Genomic DNA, 15,988 nt, shown 5'->3' with positions numbered 1-15,988 from the left:
ACCTTCAGAAAAGTCTTTTTATACATGACCAAAGAATATACTATTAAATGCTTAAGCAATGCTGAAAACCTGTCACATTGTTAAGTGCTATTCATACAGTTATTGGGGCTGATTATAAATTTAATGACTGGGTACATGTGCTAATACTGAATGGTTAGAAACAAGTGCTCTGGCCTGTTAATATGCTTTCAATTAACCAATGAGTCATTTCTCTAATACAAGGGTACATTACCAATGGTCTACTAAAGCCTTAAGTGCAGCCCTTCACAGGCTCCCCGATTTCTCTCCACTGCAACTACATCCCCACCACCTACCTCCCCGCTCACTTTCCTGATTATATACAGTCTGCTCTTTCACAACTGCTGCCAGAAATGATCTGTCTGAGGTCTCTGAGAGAGGGAATGGAAGTCCTTTCTTCAGCTCCTGTGTCAAGATCCTGATTTAGATCACAGGGAGAGGAAAAGGTTCTCCACTCTTCCTCAGCAATTTAAGAGACACTGGAATGTTGCTGTGTGCAAAACTGCAAGTGTACAATCCCACCAACAGAGCAACTTCACATGTTCCCCTAGGGACAAGTAGGTTGCATTCCTACTCTTATACCAGATGTTTTAATAATGTGGTTTAAAGATTAATAAACATAATTTGATGTACTACAATCCAGTTTCCTCTTCTTCCCCTCCAGGACCTATAGAAGTTTGCAATTAATGCTACTTATTTTACTGCTACTAATGGGGCTTAAATTTTACCCATCCCTTGTCTCGGTCCCCAATAGCCAAGAGAGGAGTGGCTTCTGCCTGCACTGAGATTCCCTCCAAACCAACCGAATTACAGCAGAGTTAACATCTGATACAAAACATAAGCCTGTGACTCCAATGCTGCCACTGTTTTTCTCTCCTATATGATTTTTAAACATATTTTGCCTGATGAAGTCAGTGAAGCTTTGAAAGTCTGCATGATGTATTTTGTGCATTCTGGTTGGCCCATAAAGATATTGCTCTTTTGCAGATTTTGTTTTATGGTGCTAAAGTAATTTTCTTAGATAACATCCCACCCTTGTCAATAGTATTTCCATTGAAGGGAACTATATTTATCTAAAGATACAAGTCTAAGACATACTATTGGGCCTATATGTATGTGAGACCAATGTGACTGATCAGCGATTTCCAACTTTTTCTTTTACAAAAGAGTCTGTTATTGCCTACAGCATAAGCTCACATGTGATTTCTTGTATGGCAGGGGATCGGACTGGATGGCCCTTGTGGTCTCTTCCAACTCTATGATTCTATGTTTAGAGCACAGATGAAGGAAATCAAACTTTTATATGAATGCATGTTTGGAAGACCCTATCAAACTGCTTTGTGTGTTTTAATATCAGTAAGTATTTTCATGATACCATCTGGCATTTAATACCAGATCTCTTTCAGCAAACAAGGTGTAATCCAAAGTGTGACCTTTTTAATGCATGTTCTCTCCCTCCCCCATTCTGTAACTGGCTCATTACTTTCACTACTCCCTGCAGAAAAGGAATTCATTTAAGATCTAATATGAGGACGTCACTGATCAGTCAGTGCAGTCTTCCTTCAGACCATCTAGAGCACCCTCAGAGAACATCAGTGGTTCCTAAACCACAGGTTAGGAACCACTGTAGTAGGCAACAATAAATTGCAAAAAAAAGCACCCCTATTTTTGCCTGTTTGATTTAATTGGTGCTCATAAGTCTGTTTTACACATACTGTATATGTCATCAGTGTATACTTGTAGGACCATTTTTGATGCTCAGAAGGCAAACTATTGCTGTTGGTGTGTGCTTTAAAGTCATTTCTGACTTATAGCAATCATGGAGTTTCTGAAGCTGAGAGTGTGTGCCTCATGCAAGGTCACCCAGAGGGTTTCCATGGCTGAGTGAGAAATCAAATCCTGATCTCCAGAGTCATAGTCCAACACTCAGGCCTGTTGCAGACAGCCAAAATAAAGCTGCTTCGAGTCACTTTGGAGGTATGGTATTTCAATGATGCAAGAGTCCTAAGAGTCTGGAAGCTTCACCAAAGCTGCACTCCAGTCCTTAGGACTGGAGCGGGGCTTTGGTACGGCCTTTGGACTCTTAGGACACACGTATCATTGAAATACCATACCTCCAAAGGGACTCGAAGCAGCTTTATTTTGGCTGTCTGTAACAGGCCTCAGACCACAACCCCACACTGGGAAACAGAAGTATATAAACAAACCATTTGAAAGACAAGATTCCATCCAAATTGTTCCGTTTTTGTTTTTTAACTTTGGGGCAAATTATGTATAAAGATGAAATTTTACTTCCGGATTATATGAAACACCTTTTAAATTTAATAATAATAATAAGTTTTATTTATATTCCGCCTCTCCAAAGGGATCGAGGTGGTTTACAATAATAAAAGGTACATAAATGAAATACGTAGGTGCACACATAAATAAAATTAGATAATCTCCTTATCGCCTCCCTTAAAACTAAGCAACAACATTATAAAATGCAGTAAAATAACTTAAAATTAGACATAATTGAACCAATTAATACAGGACAAGTTAAATGTATTTAACTACCATAAAAATTAATCTCCTTTCGGTGTGTCAACAGAGATAGTCCTGTATTGCAAGATAACCTCCATTAGGACTCTCTAATCCAAACAAGCATCTGAGGAAGTACGCTGTAGTCTATGAAAGCTCTTGCTACCAACTTATTTTGTTCAGTTAGGCGTGTTACAGACCACCTAAAAGCGGCGGGCTGCCGGCGCTGCTAGTTGCTCCGCGAGGGAGCCGCAGCAGCCAAACCGCACGGCTCCCGCACGGAGCAAAAAAGAAGCCCCAAAATGGCACTTCTTCCCACGCCGTGGTTATGACGCCGTGAGGTGCCAATGGCGTACTCGTGATGTCATAAGCTCCGCGCAACGTGCGGACGCTATGCGTCCTGCACATAATAATGGCGGCGCCTGTGTGTATAGGGTGCCGCCATTATTACGCCCTCGTCACGTGCTAGGGGTGAGGCCAGTGTAGACGCTAGGTCCCCGGCCAACCCCTAGCACGTGATGGGGGCGCCTCAAGAGCCCGTCTGTAATGGGCCTATGTCTTAGAGGTGTTACAAGTTCCCTTTGCATACTGATTTTCCACACAGCTATACCTTTGAATTCTGTTAGTTCTTTTTACTCTGTTTTGAAAGAAGCCTAAGAAGGGGCACCAGGAGTCTTGAAGTGGTCAACAGTTAGCACCTGAACATATAGACACAGCATGTACAGAGGTCATCCAGACAAAGTTTCCTCCAGTACAAGGAAAATGTTAAGGAATTGCTTGATAGCAATAAGAGTCTGGTAATGGAACTAATTACTGAGGTGTGTTGGGAGGGGGTGTCTTTTTCTCTAGATTTCTTCAAAATGAGGCTGGATTTCCTTCATTGACTGGAGAGTGGAGGGGGGGGGGTTTGGGCTTGATGCCCTATGGGGCCATTTCCAACTCTGTGATTCTACAGGAAAAGGTACTGCATTTCAATTTAAAGTATTTATTTTGAAGGAGAGCCAGTGTGGTGTAGTGGTTTGAGTGTTGGGCTATGTCTTTGGAGACCAGGGTTCAAATCCCTGCTCAGCCACGGAAAACCACTTTGGGAAAGTCATATTTTCTCAGCCTCAGAGGAAGGCAAAGGCAAATACCCTCTGAACAAATGTTGCCAAGAAAATCCTGTGAGAGGGCTGCCATAAATCAGAAATTACTTGAAGGCACACAACAACTTATTTTTGGATTTCTATCTATAAATATAAATTAGAATATGCAAATTCTTTGGAAACCTGGGTGCCTTTTGGAGTCTGCATTTCCTCTTTTTTAGCAATCTGTAAGTGGCCATATTATATCTTTCCTTACTTGTACCTACTCTACGTCCAGAGCCTTTTTTTTTCAGTGATGCAGAATCCACCTCCAGGGATAATTAATTCTGGAAGGAATTTTCACTTCAGTAATGATTTGAAAATCTATAAGGACTGATCTGAGCCACTATAGTGTAGTAGTACTCTAGAGACCAGGATTCAAATCCCCATTCAATCATGGAAACCCATTGGATGATCTTTGGCAAACTGCACTCTCTCAGCCTCTGACGGAGGCAAAACAAACCCCTTCTGAAGAGATCTTGCCAAGAAAACCTGTGATGCTCCCCTTAGGCTCACCATCAGTCAGAAACGACTGGAAGGCAAACAACAAAGAACTGACCTGAAAAGCAAGCCATTTGCTGTGTGCGAATGTGCATTCAGGTCATCTGCCCACCCCTTGAATTTCATAGGGTTTTCTTAGGCAAAGCATACTCAGGTGGTTTTGCCAGTCACAGTTGGAAATTCAGTTAAGCCATAAAAGGGTGATGGAAGAAAGGGAAGGTTTTATAGGGATACTAATTAGTTTATGGCTATGCTGCCCACAACTGAAGAGAAAGGAATTAAGTTAGCAAGTGTTTACTTGTTACAGTTTTTGTGAAGTCAAAACAGTAATTTTGAAACATTAGGGGTAAAATATCACTTTTTGGTCTGAATAAATAAGAGAATATGCCTATGGCAAACAAAACATTGAAGAGATGGTATAGTGCTGTGCATAGATGCATGAGAATAATACAGCACAGTATACAGGATATTTCAGCATTAAGGGGGCAAAATCAGAGAGAACTATAATTAGTTTTTTGTGTTTTTTTAGGGGCTATGTAGCCATGTTCTAGAAGAGTTTATTCTAGAAAAGTTTAAACTTTTCCAGAACATGGCCACAGAGCACGAAAAACTCAGAAAAAACTGGATGCCAGCCATGAATGCCTAGAACTATAATTGTTTGTAATATCTACGCTGAATAGCAAATTATTGTAATATGCTTAAGAACACTATTTTTGACTGTTCTTTAACCATGTACATATAAAAATAAGTAATCTATGTGAAAATTATGCATGACGACACAGATAGGGTCAATCACATCCAACTTTAGAAACTTCTTCCTGATAAAAAGGAAAATAAGACCAGCTTTTGCCATGAAACCACTATATCTGCTGCTTAGTGAGTTTTAAATAAAAAATACCCAATGGTTTTGTAAAAAGGATTGCAGTTTTTAGAAAGAAGAAAGGGATTTGTTTTGAAATAAAAAATGACTCAAATGCAGATGCAGAACCACGCTATACACATAATCAGCAAAACAGACCAAGCCACTGCTGACTGCTGCCCTGTCTTTTTCAACTGAGGGTCACATCTAGTCAAGCCAGTCGTATGATAATGGAATCAGTAAAGGTCAGTCAAAGACAAGCTGAAGCTTCCACTCTCTGGCTGACCTTCGGAGCTTGTGACAAATTGCTATCAGTCAATGTCAACTAATGACAGAAGCTCTTTGGCTAATCAATTGTTCTAAAAATGATCAAGAAAACTACTCACAGGACAGCTCATTTTCACATCAATGCCTATGAAGTATGAAAAGCTCATTTTTTTGAGTTTTTAATAAGCTCATAAGTAAAGCAGTTACTTGGTAACAGGGGTCACCTTACTGAAAAGACAGTACCTTTGTCTGGCTTTTACATATCTTTTTATTACCATATTATAGTAAAAAATATGCCATGCTATTACGGTGCCAGAGGGCTACATAATAAAGTAGGTAACACTTCGTACATTCTGAGATAAATACTTCGGTTTCTTAAAGACCTTTGTTTGGATGCAACTGGCTTGTATATATTTCCAAGGATTTCCAAACCAGGCAATACTTTCTTAAAATAAATAGTCCTGTCCAATTACTATTCAAGTGGGCTTTCACTTGGCAGCCTTTAGAATTAAATCATTCACGCAGGTGCTTGAACTGTTGCAACCCTGGCTTTTGATTTTAAGATACACCTATTTGCATTAATTATGATTATGCACACAAACGTGTGTCGAAATGAAAATTCAAACCTGAGCAAGCCACAAAACAAAAGGATACAGGCATGTGCCTAACTTGTGCTCTGAAACTAGCCTTAATCTCCCTTAAAATGCAGAATGCCTTCTAAGGGATTCCATAATATGGAAAGCAAGGCCTGTTACAGACTGCCAAAATAAAGCTGCTTTGGGTCTCTTTGGAGGTATGCTATTTAAATGATGCATGCATCCTAAGAATCCGGAAGCTGCACCAAAAGCTGCAATCTGGTGCTTAGGAATGGAGTGTGGCTTTGGTGCGACCTCCGGACTCTTAGGACCCATGCATCATTTAAATAGCGTACCTCCAAAAAGACCCGAAGCAGCTTTATTTTGGCAGTCTGTAACAGGCCAAAGATCAGGCACAGACTAAGGAAGCCCTTCTCCTAGTATTCTTCTATGCTCACTCAAATGCCATCATCTTTATTCTTCTCTCAACAGAAACAGGCTTTTAATTTCCATTTACGCATTAAATATTGCCAAAACAACAATGATATCTAAGGAGCTGAGAACAGTAGCAACAATTACGTTTTGCTCCCCCCGATCTCTGAAGAGTGTTAAGTCAAAATACATTTTAGGCCATCATGCTGCAAAAGTCTCTTGAGAAATAGCTGAATGTGAACAAATACATATCATGCAGACTACTTGAATCTGAAAGTATCGTTTTTGAAAAGAGAGAGAGGGGTGCAATTGTAAGCTTTTACATCTTTACGTTCCAATATTCGACAAACTTCTGACCATTTTTAACTGTGAAAGAGAAAGAAACCCAAGGGGGGAAACGGCAAAATGACAGCAGTTTCAGATTACATCCTAAAAACTGGACGGCTAAGGTGGTTTGCTCAAATTAAAATATCTTCTGCGGCCTCCACCGCTCTCCAGTTGTCCATAGGAAAGAAATAAAGGAGGGAGGGCAACACTTAAGCTGAGCCATAATTGGAAGTATGTGAAAAATGAAGTGTCAGTTCGGTCAATAAAGGGCAAAGGTCAAGGGGAACTGCAGCCCAAACTCTGTGCGAAATGTGCTCATTAAGGCATCCAATCCGAGGGCTCCTTCCCACCTCTCCCATTAGTCATCAGACATCTGACTGCTTCAAATGCCGGGCCCTCGGTGCTGTTATTACTTTTCTTCGTCTTCATGTAAAAAGGCGAGCTGGTGTATAAATCGTCGCTCAGTCATCTGGAACATAATGTGGCCCCCATTTTCCCCCCCTTCGTCCAGCTCTGCTGGCTAGCTTTGCAGGCTGGAAACAACTGCCATGAGATTCTCTTCAATAATAAATGGGATTGCCTTTTGCCAATAGGTTGCCTGAACTCTGATACAAAAAAAAAAGCATTGAAGTGCTGATACTTCTTTCTCTGAGAAGGAAACCTCAGTTCCTACCTTTAAAAGAACAACAATTTTGTCCATGAAAGCCTGGACCCCAAGACACAAGCACGCGGCAATTAAAACGGAGCCCTGGACACAGAAAGGCCGGGTTCCAGATTTGGAAAAGAACAAGTATCACAGTGGCAAAAAGGGGGGGCATAATCAAGGGTTTTGTTTTTGTTTCTTTTTGATGGGCTATGGAATATTATTATTATTATTATTATTATTATTATTATCATCTATTTATATAGCGCTGTAGATTTACACAGCACTCTACATACAAACAATAAAATCGATAAAAATGAAACCTGCCAATGGCATACATTCTACAAAATACATATAAAACAATAGATAATAATACAAGTTAGAATTAGATAGAAAAAGTACAGTCGGCCCTTCTTATACACAGACTTTTTATACACGGATTCAAGTATCCACAGTTTGAAAATGTTAAAAAAAAGAATAAATTTCAAATATCAAACCTTGATTTTCCATTTTCTATAAGGGAGACCATTTTGCTATGTCATTCTATTTAGTGGGACTTGAGCATCCATGGATTTTGTTATCCACGGGGGATCTTAGAACAAAACCCCAGCGTATAACAAGGGGCCACTGTATATCCCTTCTTGCCTTTTATTAGGAAGACATTACAAAACTGTTCAGAGCTAGACAAAATATGCAAATAACAGTACCAGCCAAGAAGACGTCAGGATGGCAAGAGAAGTATCCTCCAAAAACAAACCAAAAACAAACAAACAAATGTAATGTCAATTGGTTACATTTGTTACCAAAACTGTGACAGACATGAAAGAGTTGAACTAAGCGATGTGCTCCTCCCTCAGCTCTCTCTCACTTGCAGTATCACTGGAAGCCTTTGCTCAAAATTAGGGGACAAGAAACAAATGAAATAAATAAATGGGAACTCATCCACTTATTCAAAAGGGCTGGGGAGGAAGGACAGAGAGTAACAAGCAGAGGTGTTTTTCCTCCCTGATTCTCTTTCTCACATCTTCCTCACACTTGCTGTCCATAAGACCGCTCTGGGGTTGCAATGATAGCCTCTTTGTTTGCACCAGGAAACCCCCAAAAGAGTAGAGGGGCAGAAGCAGGTTTCATAGCACATGACCCCATGGAGCTTCATGATGATTGCCACCACAGCTGACTCTTTGTTGTTGGGTGCCTTCAAGTCATTTATTACTTATGGAGACCCATGATAAGGTTATCATGTGTTGTTGTTTTTCTGGCACGGTTTTCTCAGAAGAGATTTGCCTTTGCCTTCCTCTGAGGCTGGCAGAGTATGATTTGCTCAAGGTCCCAGAATGGGTGTCCAAGGCTAAGCAAGGATTTGGACTCTATTCTCCAGACTCCTAGTCCCCTGCTCATACAAAGGGCCTGAACAGATAGGGCAAAATAAAGCTGCTTTAGGTCACTTTGGAGGTATGCTGTTTAAATGATGCATGCATCCTGAGAGGCCGGAAACCGCACCAAAGCCACACTTCATTCTTAGGACTGGAGAGCAGCTTTGGCACAGCTTCTGGCCTCTTAAGATGTGTGAGTAATTTAAACAGCATACCTCCAAAGTGACCTGAAGCAGCTTTATTTTGGCCTATCTGTTCAGGCCCAAATACACCACAGCTGACCCTACTTGAGCTCAAAAGTGCATAATTCACGCATAGGGGTTTTGCCAGATTCCCTGGTGCTCAGCTCTGTGGGGAGATGCTCTCTCATCTGCAACTCTTCCTCAGCTAGGGAATGCCACATTAAGTAGAGTGGCTGTACTACCAGTGGCTATCCAATTGCTTTGAAGGGGTTGCACCTCCCGCCACCCTCATGAATCCTGAAGCCATTCTAACATGCCTTGCACCTAAGCTGCAAAGATGTCATACTTTAGCAATGAACACAGCTCACCAAGTTCATCCCTTGAACAAAAGAAATGCCTCCAAGGACTTGAAAACGTGAATGTTTGGGGTCTCATCCAATGCTATATTTCTCGTTTCTCTGAATTTAGGGGACATCTTTCGCCCCAGACAAGTCAAGGATACACGTGTTCTGAGCATACATCCTTCCTCCCTACAATATATGTTAATCTATAACACTTTCCCCTGCTGTTTTGGAAGAGGTTGGAACACCTACTTTAAAAGTAGCCTAAAATAATTCTTTCCCCAGACAAGCCAAAGTTGTCTGGTTGTCTGGGAACAGGTTAGCAAGAGTTCTCAGGCTACATCTCATGATAAACAAAACATTGATAGAGATATCTGGTTTATTTTGCCCCTTTCCCTTTTGCAGGAGGAACTGAACATCAGGGACCAGGCAACAAGCACAATCTAGGATTTGTCTTGTTTGAATTATGCTTTAATAAGACACAAAAATGTTGTTGATGGAAAAAATGTGCTTATCTTCTGAACCAGACCTTCGGATCTGGAACAGAGGCCAGTTTCCCTGATTGGAGCCTGGTTACTTGAACAGAATTTTTAGAGACAACCCATCTCCTTTCCAAAGGAAGAATGCCAGGAGTGAATTTCATCTGCAGGTATTCAAGAAAATGCTATACATTAGCTTGGTCACAATCACAGCAGAAGGCATCAAAGATGAACTTCAGCTAAATATGACGGCAAGTGAAATATTAAATCAGACATTCTCAGAAGTACCAAAAGAGATTTAGAGTAACTACTGTTTCTGTTTCATTTGGACAAATCTAAAAAATAAAATAAAATAAGTGGGCACTATCTAAGAAGCCAGCTCAAATATGTGGGAGAACATTTTCTTTCTTTTGATATCCTATAATACTACTGCCAGAACAATGAAATTTCTAAGCTACCTTTCCACATCTAACATCATTCTCATCTCAGAAAACAATATTCAGATTTGTAGTTGTCAAGCCAAATGAGGAGACTGTGTTGTGTTCCTATGCATAAGGAATTTATTGTTTTGCAGTAGTATGTTTAGACAGAATTTAAAATTTAATGTTAAAATTAGGCGGAATACTGCAAAAGTGTCAACACTACCTTAACTTCTGTGAACTGCAACACATATATGAAGAAATACTTGAAAGAAAAAAGGCCCCTTAAATTTATGTTGCGTATCATTTGCCAGTAAAAGTCAGGGGTCAAAAGGTTGCCAGTTTCTGCTTCAGCTCTTCAACAGTTCACCATTCCAGGCCCCATTTTTACTAGGTTTTATTTGTGATGAAGTCAGCAACTTTTATTCAAACAATAAAGTGGCACAAATACTTAAAATTCCTTGTGAAGATGTTAGCAACTATTGTAGCTTGAGTCCTTGTACATGGACCAAAAATGGTATACTACTTCAGTTTAAAACGAATATAGTTAAATGTAGAGCTTGGCAATTCTAAAGAGCTTTTTTCCTTCCCATTCTTTTCTCTCCTCTCCCTCCACTTTTTTTTTTGAACACACAATTCCTTTGTTGTCCAACAGCACTTGAATCAAATAGGATCATAAAACTACTTTTAAAAGTTTATCTCTATTGTAGATTCAGAGTCTACTTCAATAAAAATAACTCTCTTTATATTCAGATTAAGGGTCCTTTTAAGATTTTAATTGCATTTAATTAACATTAAATTTATTGCAGTTGGTCTTTGCGGAAGTTTCAAAAACCACTTTTTTGGCTTGTCCAAACATTGATACTTCAAAATACAGACACGCGCACAATTAATGAAGTATAGGATATGTGAGATCAAACACTCATAATAAGCAAACTAGCTCCTTTTCTTTAGCTGTCGGTATTAGCCTGACTCTAAAACAAAGTAACATTTAAGTAAAGCATTTTAGTGACTTGGTGAATATGGGAAGGATTAAGTTTTGGAACGTTGTGATAAATGAGGTCAAATTATGACATTTCCATGTACTTTTCCTATAGAAGCCTGTTAAATTGCCATATTTACCTCTGATCCACTCAATCTACTACAGAGGTGGGAACTACACTGCCCCAGGGGACCTTGAAGGCCAGGCATTCCCACTACACCCAGCCCCCCAAATTTTGAAATCCCAATGTCCCACCATGTTTTTGGCCCTCTCCGGGTGATTTTAGGTCAAAATAAGGACTTTTTTCAATAGGAAGTGACTGGGAAATTTGGTCCTGGACTCACAGGAAACCATCTCATCATGTTTTCCCCACCCTTGCTCTACTAGAAACTCTGTAATGTACTTTGATGAAAATATGCCCTCCATATCAGTGCTTCGAAAAACTGAACCCATGGACTGCTGCCAATCCCCAATCCACTGGCTGTCAGTCTCCAGCATGTTTCCATGAAAAACACAAACAACTGTAGCCAGTGGGCACACTGCTGGACCCTGGCACACAGGGGGTGAGGAGTGAAATTACCAGTCTTCCACATCAGAAAGTATGATAGCTCAAGCTAAAATGAACGCCACAACTGCTGGGTGATCTCCAGTCCAAACTGGATCACTAGAAGCATTACCATCATTTTCTGTATCTTCTGTTTAGGGATGTTTTTAAGAGAGAGGGAAAAGAGGGGAAGCAAAATGAAAGAAAATAGGAGAAATAGGGAGTACAAAATGGGAATTCACTGAAATACACACACATATATGTATCATTTATTAGTAATCAGTGTACTAATCAATACTAAAATATAGTCAGCCCTATGTTTCCGGGGGGGGGGGGGGTCCAGATGCCAAAACCCACAGGACTTCAGGACCTGTTGGTTTTAACAGTGGTGCAGCTGCATGCATGCACTGTCATTGGGGTGAATAGGGTGGGGCAATCCACGGATGGCAAATCTGAGGCTGGGGCAGGCATTACTTATTTATTTGACTGGAAGGTGAAAGCAAAGCATATGAGTAAAGCAAAAATATGTGCTCAATGGTAAAATTTCATTCCCTGATTTGAAAAGAATATAGACTCTAAATTTTGCTGTTAAGAGAATTGGATTCAATGGCTAATAAGGATCAGTCTCATCCTGTATTATGACCCCCTTTTATTATTATTATTATTCTCTATATATAGAACTAGAAACAACACCCTAGAAGCTACACTGTACAGACATCTAGTTATCAAGGTCCATTGCAAGAGATGACCATTCATCCCGCAGAAGTCAAACAAGACTTGCTATATGCTGCCACATTGGGATCTACTCCCAGTATTAATATTAAAACATTTATTTAGCACCTGTATGCTAGGTATTTAACCCAAAAGATGACCACAATTCAAAACAAAGCCCCTACCTTGCTCACTGCTGTTGTCCCCACTGTGTGATGTGTGCCCCCCACTGGAGGGCCCCGGTGTTCCTCCTGAACGTGTTGATGCTGTGTCATCATGGTCTCTGTTCCAGGAAGGCTGTCAGGTGGGAATTAAGCAAACGATTAAGAACAAAACAAGCCATACTCTACACACATTAAAAATATGACAGTTCCTATAAGTTAATGGAAGACCACCATAGGAAACTGGATGTTATGCAGACTGAAAATTGGATACTATATAAAAAACAGACCTTGTATATTTTAAAGAAAAATATGCATCATCGTCATCATCATCATCATTATATTTATTTGTATCCTGCTCTTTTCCCAGAACTGGGACTCAGAGCAGTTTCACAATGTTAAAAAACAACACAAGTTGCTTTGTAACTATAAAAAGAAACCTGGTCATCATCATCATCATCCTTCTTTCTTTGGCTATTTATCTTAAACCAGATTTGAATGAACCAGCCTTCCAACAGAGGATGCCTTCTGTACTATGCAAAGAAGACACATGACCATCCTATATGTAACAGGCTCCAAAGCATAGATGGGAAAGCTTAAAGACCTCATTCACAATCAGGCCTAGGGTCCCAATAGCCAATATGGGTCAGCTACTTGCCAGATGGTATATGGGCAAATGGACCAAGCATCAGGATAAACAAAGAAATTAGAAAATACAATGGCTTCATGTGGACTGTGTGCACTCAGCTCCATGCAGAGCACTCTTGTACTACCAAATGGAAAACAGATGTTGTTTCTTATCACTGGGTGTGTTGGAAAGTAACATTGAGATAGGAAAAACTGACTGTAAATTAAATTCTTAAGAGAAACAATCACGGCAACAAGCCTGCCATGTCTCCCTTTATCACCAGAAACAATTTTAATAAGCTTTTAGTACTAAGCTTTTGAAAACATCATAGGGACTCAGTGGTCATCTAAGACGTTTGTCTGTGTGTGTGTGTAAAAACAGAATAGGTTTACTGTCTTGCAATACAGCCAAGAAAATTGGGGACATCATTATCAATAACTGCAGCGTGTAAACAAATCAAAACAGAGGACATTGAATTAAGGCATGGATGGGCAGAATCTAGACCAGGATCACCTGGTTGATTTCTGCATGACTTACAATAGAGTAACATGGATTTCTGCCCTCAGTTGTTTAACCATTGCAGGAAATAAATGATTCTCTTCACCCTTGCAGTCCTTAATTATACAGTTGAAATTAAGAAAACCTGGATAACCAGAAACGCATTTTAGTGTGTAAAGAGGGTATCTTCTGATATTTGGGCAGCGGGGGGAAGGGGGGTGTTTTGCAGTCAGCTCTGTTTGGTGGATTCCACTATAAGCAATGTAGATCCTAAAAACTCGATGTTTGACACACCTAAACTAATGCCCTATATTTTAAAAACTGGTACATCTGATGAACATCTGTGTAAAATCTAAAGGACCCAATTAGATGTAGCAATTACATTTGTTTAAATGCATCACATACTAAGTGCAAAGTCAAGCTTTTTTTAATATCAAAGGGGGCACACCCCCTGTTCTGTCACAGTAGGCATTTTTCTCCCTGTTGGCTAAGGTGTATCTTTATCATGAGGCAGCTGCTTCAAGCATCACATTTTGGCTGTTATAAAAGGGTAAAAAAAATGTTATTTAATTTGTCGTTGGTGGCAGTAGTGTATTTTTATGGCCAGGGAAAGAGGAAGATATTTGAGGGATTTTCTCTTTCATGATCCAAAATCAAGACAGATGAATTTCAGTATTATATTCAGAATTGTGCCCTTTTAGTTGGGAAGAGGGCACCATTTCCTGATCTGCTTCATCCAGAAAAATATCTTGGGTTGCCTCTAACTGTCCAACACTAGTACTGGAAGTGAATCAGCTGGAAAGAAAAATGTCTAGAGTAGAAAAGCTTGGGGAAGTTAAGTACGAGATTATTTTTGCCACATTCACCTATCCATTTTTAATATTTAACACAAACACCCAACATATCCAACTCCCTCTCCCTACGCACTATAGATAAATAGAGAAAGTGTATAAAAATGTGTTTGCCTTGCATCATACTTAGGTTGGCCCCTAGAGCATGGATTTCAAATAACATGTTCATATTCACGCACTTATATGTAATGGCATTTGGAAAAATTCTGTCTATAGATAACAACTTGATTTAAGATTTTAAAAAAGGCTAAAACAGTATAAAATGTCTTCCTGGTTGATTAAAATATACCACTCCCACGTCCCACTTTCTGAACCCCTGAGTATACTAGCCAAAATTTAATATAGGTAAGACATGAGGAAACCACACATCGTATTTTAATGCTATTCTTTCACAGACTCTGGAAACAAAACATGCTAACTGATCCTGTAATTGAAAGACTGATGTGTGAATTGTGAAAAGAAATGCTCTTTTACAAATGCACATATTTTTTTTTTGCAGCATACCAGAAGAATGCTGTAAGAGGTAATCTGGAACACATGCTCAGAATGCAAACAGTTAATGCATAAATTTTCAGTTTGTTCAACTGCAGCTTTAAAAGGGGGACTTGTTTATTCAGAGCTCTGCAGAAAGAATGGTACAGCACCCAGGGGACAGACAATGCCAGGCACAAAGCCCTGGTGCCTCGACATGTAAAAGGATGTTTTTCTATGTGCTACAAATCCCACTTGAAAATATAATTAGAAAGAGAAAATGGCAAACTATTGCATTAACTGTAATTGAAGAAAAGGCTAGCAAGGCATGTGGGAGGTTGCAAGAGCCCATGGGAGTTCCAGCATGCATCAGATCCTCAGAGTTACATCTCCAGGGTGCACTCATGCTATTTATGTTGCTCCGGACTACTATTGTTGACTAGTGATCTGACTTGTAATTAATAGAAAAGCCACAGATAACAAGGTAAAATATTGAACCACCACGATAACCTCAGCAGAAATGTTCATTAATCTGATTAGAAGTATGACTCTATGTAAAGTAAAGGGTGGCTGAGAGCTAAGGAATTATATGCTACACTGTATGCAGTGGGCAGACTGTCCCCCTTTATGTGACAACAGACCTGAAATATTCACTATCTTTTAATGAGCTCCACTGATTTATTCAGCTCCATTCGGTTTACTCCCCTACTTTTCCACTGTGCGGGATGTAGATTAATTCAATGCTTAATTGTTTAGTAAATTCAATTTTCCACATTCTATTCTGCATAGCTTTAGCTGAGGTTCTTAAATCTTCAGCAGTGAGCCTTGAGCCCAGTGTTTCTGATCTGTGCCTACCTTTTTTTTCAATCATCATTTTTCTTCCTCCACCACTTAATTCACCATGAAAAGATTTTCCTTGCTGGAAATTCTGATTCCGCTATGATCTGTGAGGCATTCCGATTCATTGCATTTCCATTGTGTTGGGTCTTAGATGCTGGGCTCTTCTTTTCTCACAGCTATCGCCACATTATACAGTCAGTCATGCAAGAAATGTTGGATTCCACCTCAGTTTATCAAAATTT

General features: G+C 39.8%; 1 protein-coding gene across 2 annotated transcripts in view; it reads right to left on the bottom strand.

The window, feature by feature from the left end:
- MEIS1 (Meis homeobox 1) overlaps positions 1-15,988 on the bottom strand; it is a 181,345-nt gene that overhangs the window by 129,102 nt on the left and 36,255 nt on the right. For both annotated transcript variants that reach the window (XM_089519207.1, XM_089519208.1), the window contains one exon: positions 12,483-12,594. In XM_089519207.1, the coding sequence (XP_089375333.1) occupies positions 12,483-12,594 (112 nt within the window). The remainder of the gene's footprint in view (positions 1-12,482; positions 12,595-15,988) is intronic.

Source organism: Sceloporus occidentalis, unplaced genomic scaffold, assembly GCF_023333645.1.
Source record: "Sceloporus occidentalis isolate IW3139 unplaced genomic scaffold, rSceOcc1.0.p SCAF_4, whole genome shotgun sequence".
In the NCBI taxonomy this organism is placed as follows: domain Eukaryota; kingdom Metazoa; phylum Chordata; class Lepidosauria; order Squamata; family Phrynosomatidae; genus Sceloporus; species Sceloporus occidentalis.
This window is presented reverse-complemented; position numbering and strand designations above follow the sequence as displayed.